The sequence below is a fragment of the Poecilia reticulata genome, chromosome 23, assembly GCF_904066995.2.
Source record: "Poecilia reticulata chromosome 23, P_reticulata-male-v2, whole genome shotgun sequence".
Lineage (NCBI taxonomy): Eukaryota > Metazoa > Chordata > Actinopteri > Cyprinodontiformes > Poeciliidae > Poecilia > Poecilia reticulata.
This window is the reverse complement of record NC_088852.1, coordinates 4,599,479-4,621,537: the sequence shown is the minus strand read 5'-3', so window position 1 is coordinate 4,621,537 and position 22,059 is coordinate 4,599,479. Positions and strand designations below refer to the sequence as shown.

At 38.9% G+C, this 22,059-nt stretch overlaps 1 protein-coding gene and 1 non-coding gene across 3 annotated transcripts in view; both read right to left on the bottom strand.

The window, feature by feature from the left end:
* Positions 1 to 2,693: 2,693 nt before the first annotated feature.
* lin7a (lin-7 homolog A (C. elegans)) overlaps positions 2,694 to 22,059 on the bottom strand; it is a 35,981-nt gene continuing 16,615 nt past the window's right edge. The window contains exons 2-6 of one of the 2 annotated variants that reach the window (XM_008400411.3): positions 21,051 to 21,169; positions 12,739 to 12,810; positions 6,505 to 6,714; positions 5,919 to 6,130; positions 2,694 to 4,802 (exon numbers count right to left, since the gene is read on the bottom strand). In XM_008400411.3, the coding sequence (XP_008398633.2) occupies positions 4,778 to 4,802; positions 5,919 to 6,130; positions 6,505 to 6,714; positions 12,739 to 12,810; positions 21,051 to 21,169 (638 nt within the window). In that variant the 3' untranslated portion in view covers positions 2,694 to 4,777. Of the gene's footprint in view, positions 4,803 to 5,914; positions 6,131 to 6,504; positions 6,715 to 12,738; positions 12,811 to 21,050; positions 21,170 to 22,059 lie in introns of both variants that reach the window. The other variant, XM_008400412.3, reaches the window with a different exon arrangement.
* trnai-aau (transfer RNA isoleucine (anticodon AAU)) lies at positions 20,351 to 20,424 on the bottom strand. The gene has a single exon. It is a non-coding gene; the product is annotated as a tRNA-Ile (tRNA).

The window sequence follows — 22,059 nt, the reverse complement described above, 5'->3', positions numbered from 1 at the left end:
TCATGAACTTTCTTGATGCTTATTTCCATCACTTGTAAAAATGAATAAAATAATAGTACCAACCAAACCAAACCAACTTTATTTATAAAGCACTTTAAAACAACCACAGCTGATACAAAGTGCTGTACAGTAAAACACAACATAATAAAAAAAAAAATAAATAAAAACTCAGTTTAAAAACAAAAACATAAAATTTTAAACTAGATCCCGCTGGTGTTGAAAGCCAAGTAAAATAGATGGGTTTTAAGACGAACTTTAAAAGTAAAGTAAAACCTACATTTAATGGCAGAAGTATAATCTAAAAAGGAATTAATATAACTTTGATTTAACATTCTTTTTTCTGCAAAATGTATCTTATATCATATACCTTAGTTTTTTGTTGTTGTTATTCACCAAAAAAGTGGTGGATGACAACATTTTAAAAGATGGTTAAGAGAAAGGCAGGAAGTCATGGGTTATGAATTAAAACCTCCTTTACACACAAATCAATTCAAAATTAAAAGTGCTTTAGTAAGGAATTGTTGTGCCTTAAAATATATATTTTAAAAAAGTAAATAGTGGATTTTTCCTCCATTGAATAAATGTAAGTGATTTTTTTCTAAATGTTTTAAACTGCAGATTTTAATTTAGAATTTTACACGTTTACCAGAGTGCCAATGTACAACCCAGTCCTACAGAGCCAGTGTCCTTCAACCTCTCTGCTTCAGCACACCTGGCTCCAATATTAGCTCATTAGCAGAGCTCTGTGGAGCCTGACTGCAAGCTACTGAGGAAGTTTGGCCATTTAATTCAAAAGTGTAGGACAGGGGACACAGCCAAAGAGTTGCAGGTCACTGGCCCTCGAGGAACGCAGTTTTAAACCACTGCTTTAAACGTCTCTCTGTGTCAAAACACATGTATTACTTAATTAGGTAATTTGCAGGATTCTGCAAAACGTGAGTGCATAAGGAAGTTTTTCACTCATATCATTCAGGTTGCTTGAAGCAAAAAGCAAGATGGATGACATCTGCCCTACTACAGAGATGTACAGTTAAGTCCATGCTTGTTTTTACTATTTTTTATTACTTATCTTTTGCTCCAAGTCTGTGACGTTAGCATGCTTCCTCGGCACAGTTCTGCCCACAGATCCTCTATTAAATTTAAATCAGAGCTTTGACTGGGCCACCAAATATATCCATCCATCCATCCATCCATCCATCCATCCATTTTCTTACACCCTTGTCCCTCAGTGGGGTCAGGAGGGGTGCTGGTGCCTCTCTCCAGCTAGCGTCAGAAGAAATGTATTATATAAATTCAAAATCTGCCAGAAGTGTGAACTATTTTAGATTCAACTGATTCTGATTCAGATAGAAATGTCTGACTGTCTGGAGCCATTTTGTATTTAAAGTTTCTTTGGATTTTGTTGTATTGCTCCCATAGTTATTCAACCAGGAATAAGGAGAATAAGAGCCAAGGGAGACAGCCAAGGCTAACTAACCAGCAGCCTTATGACGAGAAAGAACCTACAATCAAAACTACTTTAAAAAATGAAATCAGAAAAAGTTGTTTAATCCATCTCTTAGTTTTTTATGAAAGTGAAAAGTGCAGGACAAATATCAGGTAAGAAAGCAGGGAATGTAGATATATTTTATCCAGATGAGGGAACAGAAACAAATTCACTGTCACTTTTCTTTGTCTTAACTTTGAACTTTGCTGCAAAACAATGGATCATGTATCTCTGCATGTCTGCAGCTCTCTTCCTCTTTTTAGCAACTGGCAATACATCATCTGCTGCATTTGACTGCATTACGTTGTAATTTGGATTGAAAGGACTGTTGGATCTGGATCTGTCTTTATGGGCTGGTTTGATTTGTTTATGCAGTTTATTTCTAATGAAATAAATAAGTGCTGAGTTCATTTACACTGACAGAATGGGCTGATGAAATCGTTCAAATAAAAAACTTGAGTATTTTAAAATTGCACTCGACAAGTTCAGAAAGCTTCTGTGATGCTGTTTTGTATTTTGGCGATTACAACTGTCAGTTTGATTTTACAGAATGATTTCACCTATGAAACCAGAACCGAAGTTCTATTTAAGCTCTGCAAATCCACTTCTGCCTCTGAGCCAGACAGGCTTTTATTCCTCTGTTATCAAATGCAGATTTCTGTTCTCTATTTGCACCAAGATACTGGGAGTGTAGCAGCGCCTGAAGGCGAACACAATCAGTGCAATGGGGCTCCCTCGCTGCTGATGTGTTGCTATGAAACATCCCAACAGGGGCCTGCATTACAAAAGCCTCCACAGACGTACGCAGCCCTACAGATCCAGCTCCAGTGCAGCAGAGTTGCTAGAATGAAAACTTTGATATGACAAAGAGTAACTTTTGTCACTTCTCAGTCATCGCTGATTGTTGTGAGAGTGGAAAAACAGCAACGAGTGAAAGCTGTCGTCGCTGTAGTACTCTGTCACACCACCAGGGTGAGGTGTTTCATGTACGTCACACATCAACGTGATGTACGTGAGTTTAATCTGACCTGAGGTGGTTTGAGAAAGGAGCTGCAGAGCCAGACCAGAATACAGTAACTTTAAAACCAGATGTTTCCATAGACAGATTTCTTTTTTATTCATTAAGAATTTAATCAAACTAAAACCTTTCTCTTTTAGACAGGATTATCAAATCCGGACGGAAGAGACAACAAAGCAGCACACTGAACACGAGAACATATATTTATTTATACAAATATAGTATGTATAACAATTGCATATCGACAGTTTTTTTTGTTGTTGTCATCTTTACGATACAGGACTATCATCCTTCAAAGTGTAAATCAATTATGAAAAAGTACCTGTGTTTTAAAGATACAAAAATGATATTTCACTTCTTTTTCGTATTTTTGGAGAGTGATTCAGGGACAAATATGTTTGAGTCCAACATAGAATATCACCATAACTATCGCATTGTTTTTGGGGAATGTTCTGAATTATATGTGTTATTCAAAATTGTGTCTAATCTGCAATATTTTATAGTTGTGGTCAGAAGCTTGCTTACAGTCACCATGTGCTTTAATGTCATCATTCTTTGGCTGTTTTCTTTTTCTTTTTCAGGGTTGACTGATCATAAAAGATGCAAATTTAAACACATAAATTGAGTTCAAAAGAGTTGATGTTTTGAGAGGGTCACTCTAAAAGTGTGATGTTAGCCTGCTATATTCATTTCTAAGCCTATTTTGATATGATCTTTGTCCAATTGAAGCACATTGTTCATAAACTCAAAGATCCTGGAACACCAGTGTCACTACACACAGAGAAACAAGTTTAAAAATTAAGTGTCTCAACCACAGAATATGCTATTGTTTTATAATTCTGGCTTAATGAGTCATTAAAAGCTCAAATTTAACCAGATTCTCGCCAGTGGTGAGTGCATGTCAACTTCTGACCATAACACTAACACAAAAAAAAAACATTCTTATGGCCTTTTAACTTTTTTTTACATGACCTAGATTCTTTAATCATTCAAAATATGTTCAGAAAGTGATGTTTTTAAAAGTCTGGGATTCATTTTGGAATAAAATGTAGGACAGAAAATCCAGAGCCAAACTCACATGGTCAGGGAATCAAAGAAAGGAATGTCAACAACAGAAAAAGACAAAATATAAAACTTTAAAACCAGAAAAAACAAAAGTCTGACAAAAAAATGGGAGCAGTTGGCAGCAAAGGAGGGAACAGAAGTAAAGACGGGCCTAATGGGAAGATTATCACTGCCATTTTGTAAATCTGATACGTTACTGTTAAAAAAACCAACAATCACTTTCAAGAGGCAGTAAACTAAATCCTTCCACTCATGATTGTTAAAAAGGAAAAAAAAACACAGATTTATGCTCTATTCCACAAGACATTTTAAAATAATAATCTGTATGTTTAAGAAAGAATATATATGAAATGATAAAACTTTAAATCTCTAATCTAATATACAATATTCTGAAAAATAAACATAATTCTAGCATACTCTATGCAATTGGATGACATTCTGTTAGTCTGTCGGGAACAGAAGTTTGATATATCTCTCTTTTATATATTTTCTAGATAAATTTCAGGGGAGATTATTGATTTGGAGTTTTTTTTTCTTATAAATATTGCACATTAATTTTACATTTCTCTTCAAACGGTGCAGTGGATTTGAATTCGGAAGCTGCCGCACAGTAAATGCAACTCTGTTTGCTTTACTGCAATTTCAATCACTCATTAACTCTGCGCGTGCATTTAGTCACGAACTGAACCAAACAATGTGTTTTATTGCTAAAACTACAAGATATAAAATCTGTTCTTGCTACAGTATAGAAGGTAAAAAACAGTTTATCGAAAAACGGAACGAGAAATCATTCATGTGGGACACAAGCACCAGAATTGAGGATTTGATCGAAACACCACGGTACAAATGATATCTATGGCAAAAATGGCTGAAGCTCTACTGCATATTATTAGATGGAGGGGTTAAAAATGAGCAACTGGGAAAAACAAGCAAGAAATGCAAAAAAAGAAGGGGAGATTTAAAAATCCACAATTGGGGAACAGAAAACTATAAAAGGGAGTACAAAGTTAAACTGGACAACTTTCAGCATGTTTGTCAAAGCACCAGTTTCACACCAAATTCTCTCTTTGCTCAGTAGTCGGTGGTTCACTGGAAGGGAGAAAGAGGAAGTCAAGAGAGTGTTTTTGCTGATTTCCTCCACTGCAAAGAGATTCCTTTGGGATCCTAAGCGCATGTCGGCGATCTGTGAGATCCACCCTGCAGGGCTTTTACTTCTTCTTCTTCTGGAACAACCTGTGGATCACGAAGCAGACGGAAAAAGACGAGCTGAGAGCCACGACTTCACATTCACCCAAAGTCCTCTCTAACCTTTCCCCCCCAAAAGCATGCAAAACTACGCTGCACTCCGGTGGCATCAGCTCGGCCGCTGGAGCAAAATTCTGTGGTCGATAAAACAAGATCTCTGTTCAGATAACTGCAACTCCTCAGCAAAGACATGTTGCAAGATTCCAGATACCATCCAACACAGGCAATGTGCCAAGTTTAAGCCACCTGATGTTCAGGGATTACAGAAAGGCCACAGAGAACCTGGATGCTTGCCTGTCGCCAACTTGTCAGACAAACACTTAAAAAATTGGAGATGGCTTTGCAGAACTGGGAACTGCATGACACAATCTCTCTACTGGATGTTTTCCAGTGGCATCAGTGGTTCAGGTCCACAGGGAACCTGTTGTGTTTCCTTTGAGAAACTGACATTTAAAGCTCCATCCAACAAGAATCTGGTGGATACAAAATGGGCATAAATGATGTCATCCAGATTTGTGAAAACATGCACACAAAAAACTGTTTTGTGAGAAGAGTCCAATCAAAACAAGATTTTACCATTCAAAGTAAAGCACCAAGTTTATAAAGTAGAACAACTTTTTTTCTTTAAGTTTTAGTGACAACTGGAGCCAAATGATCAATGAATCATATCAAAATGGAATGCAAACTAGCTAACACCCTCTAGCTGATGTGTCAAATCAGAGATATATTTAGAAAAAATACCAGAGCTCTGTCTGATTCAAGTTTTAGCTCCTGTGATGTTAAGATTTTCCTGAAAAATTTCAGGTTAGGACTAATATTTTTTGTTACAGAGGAAACTTTTAAAAGACTAATCTAGGTTGCATGTAAAGCAAATTAATTTTCACACTTGGAGAACAATAACACTGACATTATTTTAATGTATTTAGGCAAATTCAATCAATTCTGTGATCCGTATTGGGTTATAACAAAAGTTCAAGTAGTTTTTTGGCCCTACTTTGTCACCCCAGTTCAGACTGTTGGTACTCTAAGACCTTTGGCATAAACCCACGCATGCTGCCGGATACCCCCCCCCTCACCCTTAAAGTAATGAAGCGCCTCACCTACGACATGTGATTCTGCTGAGCAGCCAGATTCTGCTGCTGCTGCTGCTGCATCAGGAGCTGCTGCTGCTGACGCCGCCGGGCCGTGCGGAGCTTCTCGAAGCGCGCCTCCATCTCCTCCAGCACTTTGGGCGTGTAGCGCACCACCAGCTTCACGCTGTCTTTGGCCGCTTTCAGCAGCTCCACCGCTTTCTCGTGATGCTCTCCTTCTACGCTCTGCAGGGAGAAACGGGGGATCGGAACAGGTGTCTGTTTCAATATGGTTTTAAAAACACCTCCTTTCACGTTAACGGCTTCAGATTATGAGGAAATGAGCAGGCGGACTCGGTCTGTTTTAATAAATGCTCTAGTGAGTAAGGAAGCTTCTACTGCCCACTCAGGACATGCACAGCGTTTTGACCTTCATACAGCTGCTCTCCTAATTGCTCAGACTTGAGATCAAATGCTGATGAAAATGCACCAGTAAAAGGACAGAATTTGTTCTGACAGGGAAAAAAAACCCCCAACCATAAATCGGCACAGATTTATGCTTATCTAAAATTTATTTGTCCTTATATGCAGCGAAAAACTGAAAAGATGACCAGACCTACCACGCCGTTGACGGACAGCAGCTGGTCCCCTCGTTTTAGACCGCCGTGTCTCTCTGCCACGCCTCCAGGAATGATGCGGGAGATGTAGATAGGTGAGTTCTGCTCCTTGCCACCCATCACATTAAAGCCCAACCCTTCCTCTGTTTTGGGAAGCTCCACCACCCGAGGGTGAGAGTGACCTTCGCTGGCTGCAAAGGCTGCAACTGTGGCCTTAAGGAAAGAGGGGGGAAAAAAAGTCAAATGGTAGCCGCTAAACAGAGGTTGGTTGCAACGTAGGGCTGCATACAAATATCCTTTATGTGCATAAAATATTATGTTAAGAAGTTCTTGTAAAACATGCATGAAGCCATAAAACATAAACTCATGTTAAACGTGGCTACTGGAGAGATCATTTTGAGTTTTTATTAGATTTAAGCAATGATGATCAATTAATAGGAATATAAGTCAAGTATATACGTTTTTTAAATTTTTTTTCTAACCGAAATGCTTCCAAGAACTAGAACGTTACAGTAATGTTCCAGTCAGGCACGTGCAGAGGGGGGGGCTGGGGGTGCTTGAGCACCTGCCCTTTTTGCTCCTTGCCCCTAAGTGCCCTTTTGGTCTTTATTATTATTATTATTATTATTATTATTATTTCCTAAGCCCTCTTCTGCCACATAAAAACATGTGCTAAAACTCTTTGCTTTTTTGTTTCTTTTTTGTATAACATAATAAGCCGGTCACCTTCCAGATTACAAAACAGTTTTTGGTGAATTAAAAAAAACGTTTTTGGTGAATAAAGTGGAGTAACTTGCTACTTGACGGAAAACGTTGAAGTATCGTTTCTGCTTCAGCTCAGAGTTGCGGTTTAACTAGAGAGGTAATGAAATACAACAGACACTGACAGGCCTCTGCGTCTGCGTTTCTCTGAAGAACTACTGAGCGGGAGGAGACAGCCAGGTGAGGAGAAACTGTTCTTATCTATCGATTCAGTATTTTATCATACAGACATTAGGCTGTTGTTGTTGTGCTATTAGCTAGCTGCTAGCTAGCGACTTTGCTAGCTAAGCTAGATAACTAAAAAGCTTCTCCCCTGTATCTTTAATGATATCAGTCATTCTTTAGTATCGCTTATGCAATAAGGGCACATCGCCTGTCCAAAACCGATCATCTCCATTATGGATATATGTCCGATCTTCTAATTTCCTTTGCTACATAATGTACATTGCATTTATTCTGGCGTTGGGTAAATGTATCTTGAAGGAGAATAACACTTAATTAAAAATAACTCACCCTGAATTACCATGATAGATATAAAGTGTGTAATTAATGAAGGGGAAAAAACTCCAGTTTAGGGTCTGGTTCGCAGAGTATGAAGTTAAAATTTTTCCCCCAATTATTCGATGGGGGGGGGGAAAATCTAACCTCAGTTAAGTAAAATAAAATTGTAATAAAAACTTTTGGAATTGTAATGATTTTAAAAAAAACACACAAAAAAACAAGTCGTTTTGTTTAAAAAACTTTTTTTTATATAACAAATTTTTGTCTTGTGAACTTAAAAAGTTATTTGCCAAACAAACATTTATTTGCACACATCAGAAATCTTTTGTTGTGATTTTAGGCCCTGCCCACGACGTCATGTGAGAATCACAAGCAAAACTTTGAGTCACAAACAAAAACTTAGAATAGCAATAAAAGATTTATGACATGTGCAAATAAGTTTGTTTTGCAAAAAAAAAAAATTACTTCATGAGACAAATGTGTGATTTAAATGTTTAAAAAAGTTTTTTTTTTTTTAAGCAAAACTCAGTAGGTTTTTCTCATGGCGACATGCATCAACAATTCAATTTTTGCTTTTGTGTTTGTTTGTTTTTCTGCAGTTCCACGTTAAAGTTTGATGCATCTCTGCTTTCCTGAATGGACCATCTTCATCTCCACTGTAGCAAACAGGCAGCTCTTTGTTTTATAGATTACAGTCACTAAAAGGTTGCATTGTGCCCTTGTTTATATTTTTAATAGTGTAATTCTGTAAAGACAAAATATGTCTGGTGGTCCAGCTCTGATTTACATATCTTGTTAAAATGCAGGTTTGAATATTGCAATACTTTCCTATAACAAAATAGACCTGCAGAAAGAAATGACTATTAACATATCTTACATAGGCATAGTGTTATGCTCTATGTAGAGATTTCCCTTAGCTTTGATTGAATATCTCACAATTTTGTAATTTATCATTGTTTATTAAACTCTGAAAGCTGAGTGGCTTTGTTAATATTCTGTCCAGGAATGCAGTTAGATGGGCCCTTTTTTGTTGTTGAGCACCTGCCCCTTTAGTGGTCTCTGCACGGCCCTGGTTCCAGTTAAATATGGCCGCTGACGCATGATGACAAACGACTAACTGGAATCCCCCCCTACATAAAACCAGTATTTAAAGACTAAAACAAGTTTTTTTTTCTTTTTAATTTTTTTTATCTTGACGTTTGTAGAATTTTTTTTTTACCTTTCGAAGGAGCTTGTTTTGTGATTACACCAGCCAATAGGTGGCAGTCTGAGGAGGGAAACGCTGTCCAGCTGTTAATAACTGTCATCTACAGTCACCGCTATTCGTGAAAGCTTTACGAAAAAAGTAAAAATGAAGGGAAACGTGACGCAACCATTCAAAGATGTTTTTATGACAAAGCGACAGGGTTTAGTCAGGGCTGGGGGTTTTTATATTCGACGTGAGAAGTTTCAGGCTTCCTGTGCACATGGATTAGCACATCTAAGTTCAGGACGAAGAAGCTGCCAGACAGCTTTCCCCCTCGTTATCTCCACCAGCTGTGGGGTTCCTTTGAACCGCAAGCCTTTCGGTTTCAGAACAAAGCGCCATGGATCTTTTTAGCCGAGCTTAGGGAAGTTAATGGCAGAAATACACTGAAACAGACACTCCTTTCCCACTGTTTTCCATGGGAGCTTCTGTGTTAAGTCAGCACCGTTTATCATAGCCGAGACATCATTACAACGTTAAAAACATAAAGGAGGGGTGTGTCAAATTTTTGCAGATGTCCCATCCACTTTGAGGCACCACAGCTTGCCAGTCTTTGCTCGGACTTCAATCCCCAGAGTTTCCAGATCCAAATTAATTTCTGGTTAAACAGTTTCCCTAAATTATCTCTCTTCCCCCCCTGCAGCTTATTTTATTGAAGCGATCAAAAAACGTAGCAAATGCCCCTTCCTCCTATTCCCTCTCTGTTCTCCGCCATGTCTTTGTCTGCGTCTCCTCTTTCGCCCTCCGCGTCCCACCGTGAAGGCTGCTTCTCAGCATGCACACCGTCGCCTCCCAGAACTCGCAGCGCATCGACCTTCACAACTTTATCTGGGTTTCTGCAAACAAAAACATAATCTGGCAGATGGCCGGCGCCTCCCGAACACAGGAGGGATTTAAATGAAAGGCTTGCCGGAGGAAAGACACCCTGCACTGTACATGCAAGCATAGCTTAGTGTATCACTTTATTTTTAGCCTCCATCTCTCTCTCTCTTTTTTTTTCCTGGAAAAAATACCAATGAGTAATTGATTGGATTAATGAGGCCCTAAAAGACGGATGTTCAGGTTAAACACAGGTCTGAACTGCCAAGAGATTTGCTGTCTTTGCTTCATGAAACACTTAGGAGGCAGAAAAAAAAATCAAACGAGGTCAATAAAGGATTTTTTTTGTTTGCAATTTAATTTCTAGCAACAACTTGAGTTTGCTATGCATTTCGTTTTGCTTTCCAGCTGGCTGTTTCTGGATGCTCGCCATTTTCATCTCATTCAACACGGTTTCACGAAAAGCAAAAGGTAATCGGCTCTGCAGCTTTCTGGAAAAACTCTACTTTCTTTCTTTTTTTATGACTGTTCCAAAGAAAAGACATTCAATTTATCCTTCTGAGAGCAACAAAACTAGATGTGACAGACGGAGACGAGGAAGAGAGAGGGATGATGGTGCTTCTTTGCTCCAGCTGGGGTTTTCCACAGCGATGGACCAGGGTTGGTGCTGAAGCCTGGTTTTAATTGAGACGTTAAATAAAACGGCTTATTTCAGCACAACAGTCAAATGGAGTAACGACGCCTCGAGGAGTCTTGCGTTGATGTATTTGAGTTGCTCAGTAACACATTATAGTGGATTAACCCCTTCCTTGCCACCTCACTCATAACATTACTTGAACTCAAGTGTGAATGTGATTTTTAATGGACAAATAAGAAACTAACTGAGCTGCTCTTGTTATTTAAAGCTTTCAGACTAATTTTAACTGCATTCATACTCGGACACACTTTCTTTGTTTTGCTCTTTCCACTCCTTCCTCCCACTCATCACGATGTGTTGAAGAGGAGTAGACTCAGCTGGACCCTGGACTAATGAGGGACACTGAGCCTGGCTCTTATTTCATGTTTTTGCCTACTTTCACTATCCTCTCCCTGTGCTTCACATAAAACCTCAGACACCTTCATCTCTTTTCTTTAAAGTCTCTAGGTTTTGGTCCCTGTTTATGCACTGGGTATATAAAGCTACCAATGATGGTAAAACAAAGACATCTGGAGCCAGAGAGTGAGATGGATATTATGTAAGTGCAAACAGATTTGAAAATACAAAGGAAATGTTACTTTCATCTTTGAGATTCTGTCTAAAATCCAAATGGCCACTGATTTTCAAAGGTGGTTTCAGCTTCTCGGTCATTTTCGCTGCCCTGTGATTTGAGCTAATCTGGTTTTATTGTGGGTGGAGGAGCCCATTATTTGTGTTGGCGTGTGTTTGTGTGGCGGACGCTCTCCGTTCTCAACCCACACACCTCTCCGCCGTTTAATCATCAAATCAGCAGCATTTCAGTGCAGCCGGTTCGTTTTTTCCCCACTTCAGCTTTCCTTTCAGACTTTTAAGTCTGTTTTTTGCTTTAATGGTGAGCTTTTTTAATCATTTGTCTGTTTTTTGAGACATTTTAATTAATCCTATCCGATAAGTACTGTTGCTCCACTGCCTTCTCATCCTTCAGCTCAGTTATTCCCAGTGCTTTGAGTGGAATCAGACCTGCCTCTCTGTCTGCTTCATATTCAGCCAGCAGCCGTTATTCCCGAGCGTCCCTTCCTTCAACGTTCTGCCTTCACCTGTCTTTATCTTCAACCCCATGAACCCCCAGCCATATTTTAAGAGGCTGTAGTAAACCTGTTATTCATTGGTAGCTTGTGGTGATCAATAGTTTCTTTAAGCATATGGTCTCTTCGTCATTCACTGATAATGCTTGAGCTTTTCAGTTTGGTTCAGTAGAGCTGGAATCCAGTCCATTATTTGATGAGAAAACCGATTGAACAGCTTCAAGTGTTCCTCTGGACTTTATGGAGGAATGCCTGGCAAACGTTTGATTGCTCTTTAAACTCTTCTTCATTTAATCACTATTGCAACCATAAAATCCAGTGTAATTCATTGACATTCTACACAGTGGATAAGTGAATAATCAGCAGCAGGTCTTTGGGGATTTCTCTCTACCAGCTTTGCACATCTAGACAAAATTTGTTGCCATTTCTTCTTTGCAAAATAGTCAAAACTCAGTTAGTTTAGACGCCGTATAAACTGAGAACACCGCTATCCAGAGGTTCTGTAATGGCTTTAGTGCTGAACTTCAACTAGGCCATTCTTTAACACGTTAACATTTGTTAACTCCTACAGAAACATGGTGATGCAGAATGAGTCTTGTGTCTTGTTCTCTGAAATGTTTAGGCATCATGAATTCATGGGACTGAATCCCCATTTTAAATCCTTTCCTTCATTCATCTTCATCAGTTCAGTCGACTGTTCATGATTTTTGGCTTAATTTAAGTGATTAGCTGTAGAATAAATACTGTTACATTAGAACCCCATAAACGAGGTTTAATCCGGCAGGGTGACTCCTGTGTTATTAATTTGCATCTGCAGATTTTTTTTTTGTTTTTGGGATCAAATATTCCTCAGGTACTGAAATACCTAAGATAGTACACTTTATCATTTGATGTCAGCGCGTAGCCCTTGGTGCAACCACTTATGCTTTGGCCCAATTACACACATTCTCCTAATGAGGGTCATTATGAAGGAGGCTAGTTTGTTAATTTCGTTCCAAGCGGCTAGAAATTACTGGTGAAGATATCGCCGGCTAATGTGATTTACAGATAATTCTCCGGTCATTATGTGAGACTTTCAAGTCCAAAGCGTGCCGTTTTGGTTTCAAACAACGGCTGTCGTCGTGGTAACCCTCCAGAGCGGTCCTTACCTTCGCCGTGGCTCTCGCCTGGTACTCTGGGCAGCCGTTCACTGTGATCGTTTCGTGCATGTACTGGTAGACCTGGAGGAAACGAAGACAGACGTGCGGTGTAATTACACACGACTTTAAAAAAGCATAAAATCACTACTTTCTACGACCAGCTGGCCTCACAGGCTCAGATTTCACCGCAGCCATCTGACTGATGGGGGGGAAAAATAGAAAAATATGATACATTTAAAACATTTAATTATCTAAATAACAGGATGATTGTCTTGCCTTAAATATGAAAAAAAGCAGTTTGTTTAATAACATCACACCATGCATTATAAACTGTCGTTGTGTGATTTTTGCTTCCATCTTAATTTTAGTAAACATGGCAGGAAGCCTGCTGTTTTAAATCCACTTTGATTATTCTTAGTTGGTGTTTCATGACTGAAAGTGGTTTTTTGACCTCGGCCACTGACTTGGGTTGCTGAGTTTCCAGTTGAATGAAGAAATAAAAGGATTTCTGCCAGTTTGATGAAGCAGAGGGAACCAAGGCAGACGGCTGACCTCTCCAGTTAAATCCTGGCTTCCAAGACTACTTTACAAATTAAATAACTAGAAAAATTGTGACAGATTAAGCTGGGTTTTAAATACATAGCAGTAATATTACAGTATTTTATTATAATAGAATAGAAATATTCTTTAATTTTTATCTTTATTCTGGTGTGCAAGCAGAAAGGTTGCAGACAAGTTGAATCACGCAGAGACATTTTATAAGATGTGTAATTGAGTGGGATAATTTAACAAATGTACACACTTTGACCTTAGATCAAAGTTTTAGAAGTTTAATAAAATTCCTACAATTAAATAATTATTTACCTTTGCTGATTTTTATTTCTTTTCCATCTATCGAACATTATTTATTTATGGAGAAGATTAAATCAGCACTTGATTAGCACAAAATAAAACAATAGTTCTGGCTCTGAAGAGGAAGTTTAAACTGGAATATTTATTTTTCTTAGGCAAAATTATAATGACACAAATCATATCTTACAGGAGGGGTACATTGCATACCTTTATTGGTTCAAAATTATCCTTTGATGAAATTAATAAAGGTGTACCACAAGGCTCAATTCTTGGCCCACTACTTGGTTTATATCAGAATTTTCTTTCATGAGTAAAGATTTATGTTATTAGAAGTTATTCACATATGTAGTAAAACTAAATTGGTGTAAATACGAGCACAACATGTTAAAAAAAATGTCAATGACATTTTCACATGTGAAGTAATAAAAACCAGGAGATGAGCACAAAACATCTGATTGATTATCACCTCCCCCCCCCCCAAAAAAAAAAAATCTTCTACTCGCCTAACCAAAGTTCTACACAGCAACATTTGGGCTTTAAACACACTCAGCTGCCACTTTATCAGACTTCAGTAGATATATGTAGCAATGAAAATCGACGTATCCATCACTGCTGTTATCGAATGAGCAGTCTAAGTTGGATAGATGCAGAAGTTTAAAAATGATGGATGAGCTGATGATAAAACCTTGCAGTTCGTACGGGATTTGCTGAGCCGGTGCAACCAACTTGATTAAAAATGTACATTTTGGAAAAGATTAGAATATTCCGAACGATTCTGCGCCTCGGCACATCCTAGTGGCTTTAAAATTACACTCGTATCAGTTGCAGTCAATTAAGCAAGTGAGCCAGGCAAAATGTGTTGGAAATAATGAAATGGATCATTTCTCAGAATATTAGATTTGTGGCCCGGATTCAGATTTCGATCACTTTCCTCCTGCTCGGAGACGTTGTGTGTTTCACATCGGAGCAGAGCAGCTTAGCGGAAACGAGCAGATCGGGCAGCTTTGACGTACAACATCACAAAGCTCTCAGTTTCCTGAATCATCAAAGACACGTATACTTAAAGGATAGAAACGCTGAGATATTTTTGTGTTGGGATCTCGGAGTGGGAGAAAAACATATCCCCCAGCTTCTGTCTGCTTGTTTGCTTATGGATCTCAAAGACCAAATGAGCTGCTTTTTGAGTGCACAGCTCTTCATCTCAGACCGCAACACATTCTGTTGAGTTTACGTCTCTCTGCGAGAGAACGAACCCGGCAGCTCACATATGCACACACGGTTTCAAAATACCTTTTTTTTTTCCTGAGGTCTTTTCCACCTCTGCACTTTTTGAGGCTGAGTGCAGCTTTTTAAATCAAATGAAAGGTTTGTCTTTCTTTCTACTTCATATGGAGCCTATTATTGAAACCCAATCGTTGACGCCATTTAGAGCTATTTATCTGCTTCTCAGCAGCTCCACTTTCCCAGACACTAAATGCAAAACAATGGCAGCTTCATCTAGCTGTTACCGTAATGCCTTTAGCGCCTTTAAACCTCTCTCGATTGTGCAAAATGTTTATTAGCAGCCCCGTTCAAGCATGACAGGAACGCCACAGATAAAGCTTAAGCAATACTTGGTATCTGCTGTTTGAGAAAAGGTGGCACAGCAGCAAACAGAACGGCAATAACACCGAGAACGGGAGACTTTCTGGTCTCACTGGGTGCATCACCAACCTCTAATTTTATACCAGCCACATGCCGTTTCTTTGGTAGGTGTTGCAATATTTAGGTTATATGAATTTGCAAGTCTTTTTTCCACAATTTAAACCCTTTTGATCTGGGAATGAGTTGAAATCACTAGCAAGAGATTACAGTTTTGCGCTTTGACACGCTGCCAAGTTTTCTTCTCTCCGTGCAACATGAGTGTATTTGGTGTGTGGAGGAGGATAAGCGGTCTGAACATTTGGACTGCATCTAACCCTTTACGCTGAGGCACGCTGCACTGTGTTGTGGATCAGTGTTACTTCTTTTGATGAAAACATCTCTGCTTTATTAAGTCGGTTCATTGCTGTTTTTGGCAGTCGGTGGTTTAGATGAGACGTATCACTGTTTGTTTTGCTGCTTGCAGTCGGTAAAATAAACGGTAAATCTGTGGAGCACAAAATGAAGAACAGGGTTGAGAGAAGACATGAGAATGTACATGATACATGCATGTACTCCAGGCCTTATCAGCAGAATTCAATACAGAAGGATCTTCGTCCCAGGTGATTTTTTTCCTTTTTTTTTTGTTGTAAATCCTGCAGGTGCAGTTGTTTTCTTTTTCTTCTGAATAGCTCAAATGTTCACCACCTTCTGGCAGAAGGTTTTTTTCCCCCCTCTGCAAATAGCTCTGTACTTTGAGAATGCTGTGAAATTCCCTCTGACTTGAATTTATGCAAATCTGCACAGTGTGTTTTAGTGCGTTACGATCTTTGGGTGCTTAGATTTTGGTCTTTATTATTGTGTGTGTCGATTATTTTCCCTGTTCATTTCAGGTTTATAGGTTTTGGCATGTTCAGTCCATTTCTCTTTGTTCATTGTTGTCATGCTAGTTTATTCCTTCGTGTTAAGTTTCTTAGTTTATTTTTCACTCCTTTCTTTGTGCGTTTGGATTTATTTCTTAGATCTGTGTTAGTTTTTTCCCCTTGGTTTGTAGTTCCTTTAGTTTTAGTAACACCGTTAATAAGCCTTTCCCTCATTTGCCTGCTTTCATTCTTCCACAGCTGTTCCACATCTCCTCTGATTAACTAATTTGTTAGTTTTCACCCCTGCCTCAGTATTTAAGCTCCAGGTTTTTTATTAATCCTTGTTGGATTCGTCCGTTACGCTGTCTATACTTCATACTTGAACTCATTGTTGAAAAACTCTGTTTTTTCCCAGTTATTCTCAAACCACACCGTGACACGGTGAAGCTTTTCAGAAGCAGACGGCCAAGTTCAGACTCTATCTTGTATAAACTGAGAGACATGGTGCCTTTCACAAAAAATTTCAATGATTAATGACGGATCTTTAAATTGAATCGTATGCCTCCTTGTCACAATACAAATTCAAAGCTACAAGGCAAAGAGAAAAGATTTTAAAAGGGTTCAGCAGAGTAATGTTCGCTTGCTTTGAATTTGTTAGAAAATGGCTTCTTCTGTTTAAACATTAGCTCAGTAAGAAACACACACTGTTAAACTGTGGTGGTCTGTCAAGTATGCTAATTAGAAAAGTCTGAGATTAAAAACCAATCTGAGACTTTAAAGATGAAAAGAGATTTTGTTCACCAAATGACTGCCAGTTCCAACGTTTTTGGGGTGGGACTCGCTTATCATCGCCCAGATTTCCTCTAATCTATCAGTTCTAGCAGGTTAGCTCCTCCAGTCATCTCGTCTTGCGTCCTTCCCACCCCATTTGCAAGGCTGATTGACCCTGAGGACTCGCTCCTAGTGATGCAGCACGACTAAAGCACATGAAAGTCTTCCCCCCCGCCCTTCCTGTCATTGCAGAGCGTGGCAGGGAAAGACAACCACCTCATCAAACTCCATCTCTTTGTCATTTGCTGAGGCTGCTCTTTTCCTGCTCGTCATTCTTCATATTGACGACCAGCTTGTCGTCTTTAACAGGGCGGAATCGTGTTTTGCACATTTTTCTGCCTCACCAGTAAAAAAAACGGCGACAGGATTTTGGAGTTGATCTAAAGACGTGATTAGTGACTCCATCTTGTCGGCTTTTAAAACCAAGAAAACGCAACATCTCCCTGGAAATTGTGAATTCTGATTAGCTTTCTTCTCATTCAGCAAATAAATGCAATAAAAACATGGAGGATGATAGATCTGCCCTGTTGGAGCTGATCGTTTTTTAAAGATTTTATCAAATTTGTTAAGCAATTGCAATGAGTTATAAAATGCAGACGTCTGTTTCCTTCTGTAACCAAGATACAACCCAATTAGTTTTTCTTCATAACCTTCGTCGCTGCAGCTCTCTGCTCTCTGAGAACCCCTGCTGGTTTCCCTGGCGACCGCGTTTAGTCGGGTCTTTGGAGGTGAAGCTCATTGTCTCTTGGTGAAGAGCGACTGCTGCTGGTCAGCCTGCTGCTGCTGTCGTCGGGGGTTTTTGAGCCTCCGTGTCGTTGCGCCCCCGTGCCTGGCACCAAGACCAGTCGGCCGAGCCTCTGGTGCCAAGACGCGCAGGGGTTGAGCTGACACGGAGCCGAGCCGGGCTCTGCGAGAGGAAAGGCCCAGCTCTCTGCTCCTTTATGTCACTTTGACGGCGGTGGAAGCTTGATCTCATGTTTTGATAGAATATATATGGCTCTGTTTGAATCCATTAGTGTTGGAAACATGTTCATTCACAAGTTTTGCAGCATCCTGGATTCTTTCAATGCGTGCTGCCAACACGTTTTGTGCCGAGTCCTAAAAATATCATAAGTTTGCATGGAAACCGGACCCGCTTTCAGTCATTCTGAAACGGGTTTCTCCCTAATTTATGCCCCACATAAGCTGGTGCGACCAGCAGTCTGTAAAACATCTCACGTTAGAGTTTAAAAACAGCCCCTTTAAGCATAAGTGCAATTATAAATACTTAACGGCACACGCAGGATTCCGTGAATTCAAAAGAGTTCACGTTGTTAAAGTCTATTAGGTTCTTCTTACAACTCAAATTTAATTAATAGTGGCTGCATGTTCGGAGAGCGTAAAGCACCCGGCTAAGGTTGGAGGAAGGTCGACTTGGTAGATAATGTGAAACTCCCTCCAACATACTGATCGACTCCACCAATCCGGCTCCAAATTACATTTTGACTTTGTTTGTAATTAACTTGCAGATAGAGTCCATTTCAGTGTCTGTTGCCTGTTTTCCTGCTCTGTAACGCTGCCGTTTGCTTCCCAAACTCGTGTCACCGTGAGATGCTATGGTATATTACAACAGACAGGACAGTAAATATACAAGATCTGTGGTTATGGGCCTGCGTGGCAGCAGAAAGGCTTCTGTTTGCTTTTTACGCCTGTCCTGCTGATGAATGAGGTTACAGCCATGAATCAGCTGGGGGATGTTTTGGACCTCGAATGGAAACGGAAAGGCGAGATTTAGAATTCACTCTGTGTTTTGCGCCAGAAGAAGGAAATTAATAGCAACTTCATTAAAATTAAAGGGAAGCTTATCAAGCCTTTATTATAATAATAATTATTTTTTTAAATCGCACAGTTTCCTACCACCGGTTAAAAATAAAATAATCAAATAAACCCCACGGTTCTGCCATTAATATCTGACATTTTAAAAATGCTTCAGTTCATGATTGATGTTGCACAGCAGTGACTTAAAAGTATAATGCATACTTTTTTTTTAGTAGCGTATTTAAGTAGGTTGGGAATTAAACCCCCCTTCACCACACTGCAGATCATCTAATTCCATCAACAGCTGCTAAAATGCATTCTGTCAACATCGGCAACAGATGTTGCTGCGTAAACGCATTAAATGTAACTTATGGTTTCTCTATTTACACTCTGAAATTAGAAATTTTGACATCAGAGTCATAGAAATAAAATGACGCCTTGTGAAGCCGAGTTTCGATTAGACGTTGCTGCTGTGCCCACAAAATGAAATGAAACGTCCAGGAATGAGCTGTTTGGTTGCCTTGCTGACAGTTTGGATATAATTAAACCAGAAGCACATGTTAAATTTGGTTCCTTTAGTGTTTGAATAACTATAGTAGACATTGCTAATTGTAGGTACCCTGGTCATCAACATGAGCACAAAAACTAGTAAATGCCACTTTTTAACTTGCAACTGAAACACAACTAGAGTAAAACAAAGCTTCAACGTCTGAGATAGAACTTAAACTACTTCTTATCTCGCCATGTAGCTTAAATTCCCCTTTTCAAGGTTTAAAAAAACTTTATAACTAAAATGAGGTCTTGAAATATCAATTTCTTTCAACATGATAGACATCTGTTGTCTGTGTGTCCATGTCCCAAAGTGGTCAATTACAAAATAGGTCAGGCTGTCCTGCCGCTGGAGCACACTGAGGTGAGCAAATCTTTATCAATACAGACTGTCTACTGTAGCACAAGAAGTAGTACTTTTTAATATTGGGTCATCACTACAGCATTTATAAAGTATATAAACTCCATGTTGTATTTGTGTGATACAATTCTGATTTATAATCAAGACTAGACATATATCGCTTGTCTGGAGATTAAATTGCACATGCTACAGCGTCAAATCTATAAAAAGAGGTGCGGAGTTGAAATTTACTTAAAGCCACATATCTGTGTGAAAATAAATAGACAAGATGCTCAAAAATGTGACAATTAGAAGCAAGAGCAGCAACAAACTTCACCGTAAGGAGAGTGAAACGTCCAACATAGAGCTGTGCTCTGAATTTCATAAACATGCAGGTGAACATAATCTCTGAATTTATCTGGGGGTTTTTTACTAAATGGAACAATAAATCAAGCTTTGCTGTTTCATTTAAGTTTCTTAAATTCAAAAATGTGAAAATTGGACTTAATGTAATTATGAAAACTGGTAAAGAACCAATTTAATTGCAAACAAAAGCAAAATTATTTACAGTATTTGCTAAGTTATTTTGTCTTTTTGTATTTTCCAATTGTTTGTAGTTTTGGCATACACACTGTTCAGTTTCCATGGATTTAAGAAAGTCGTACTCGATCTTAACAATGAAAAGTGCCCATATGTTTTTCAAAATCAAAAATATTTGATTTTCCAGCCTTTTGTTTGTGTTGATTTTATTAAGACATTAGAGTTGAATTGGCTAGTGTGGGGATTGAACCCATGACCTTGGTGTTATTAGCACCACGCTCTAACCAGCTAAGCTAACCTGCCATACACACTGTTCAGTTTCCATTGATTTAAGAAAGTCTTACTTGATCTTAACGACAAAAGTTTAAGAAAAGTGCTCATATTCTAATGTTTTTCAAAATCAAAATGCATTATATTTGATTTACCAGCCTTTTTTATGTGTTGATTTTATTTCCCAGCAGTTTTTAGTTTTGAAGTGTTAATTTTATTTCCCAGCAGTTTTTAGTTTCGAAGTGTTGATTTTATTTCCCAGCAGTTTTTAGTTTTGAAGTGTTAATTTTATTTCCCAGCAGTTTTCTGTCTTAAAGTGTTGATTGTCTGAAAGACTTTAGATTTGATTTGCCCAGTAGGGACATTGAACCCATTGGGTGTTGCAGCAGCAGTCATAAACTTGCTAAGCAATTCCTCGTAATTAAAGGACCTAAAGCCTTTTTTCCCCAAAGTCTAATACATAACCACTTAATCAATAATAGTAGTGGCACCTGAATATTACCACTTCTCTCTACAAAACACATTTTTAAACAATAGTCTGTGTAAAGGTGACCAAAAATCATCACAACACTAAGGACAATCGGTAAAAGAGTAGTGTGCTTTAACAGGGATGTGTGGTATGACTAAGGTCATCAGCAAAAGGAGAAGTTCTGACTCACCTCTCTGATCGCTGTGCAGAACTCGCTCTGCAGAACCTTCTTTAGAGACTGCAGCTTATGTCCGGGAACATCTCCCGATTCCTGCAGCTTCTCCAGCAGCTCGATCGCCCGGGAAACATCTGGCAGGGCAGGAACGCAGAATTGGTTATAATTGAGCATATATGTGTGTCGGCACTCATAGCAAGAGGGAGAGTTTTAAAAAAAAAGTCAATTACATTAACAGCACAGCAATGACAAAGGTGCTGGAGCGAATCAATGGATGCTATAATGGAAATAGAATCGGTCAAGGCCGGCAATTGCAAGGATGATGGAGTAGGAATGAAATATGTGAATCATTTGCATTGACTCAGGTTTATTCACAAAATGACAGGGAGCAGAACAAAGTAAAGGGTTTAATTTAAAGTTAACTCTTCCTGAAAATTGTGAGGCTACCAACTCCGCTCTTCTGTGCCTGCAGATGTAGACAACTTGATTTACTTTGGTTAAAGGAAAAACGGATGAAGATCGGAAAGAAATCACAAACGATTAAATGCGAATCGCAAAACATAAGTGAGATAAAAGGTATGCTGGCCTTGGCTCAGACTTACAAAACACTTAAAGAGGCTAAATCTTAGAAATCCATCATCGCATAATCTGCTAATTAACAAAAAAATATCATCAAACACAATTTCCCAAAGACTTTTTTGCTTTTAATTAAGCAGTCAACACGTTTTGTATATTGCTTTGCTTTCCTTGTATTCGTGAAACCTTATTCTTGTTCTTATTGTCAAGTCGCGTAAATCACCACTGTAACCTGCAGAATACACGACGCAGAGAGAAAACCTTTAACTATCCTTCCCACTTGTATTTTTCTGTGTTTTGGTTTAACAAACTCTAAGTGACTTTCAGTAGATGTATGACTAAAACTGAGTAGCTGAGCAGAGGATCAGTCCAGGACAAAACAGTCTAGTCGTTTAGTCTGATTTTTCTCAATCCAGTTGATTCTTTTGACCTCTACATCCCTGTGTGA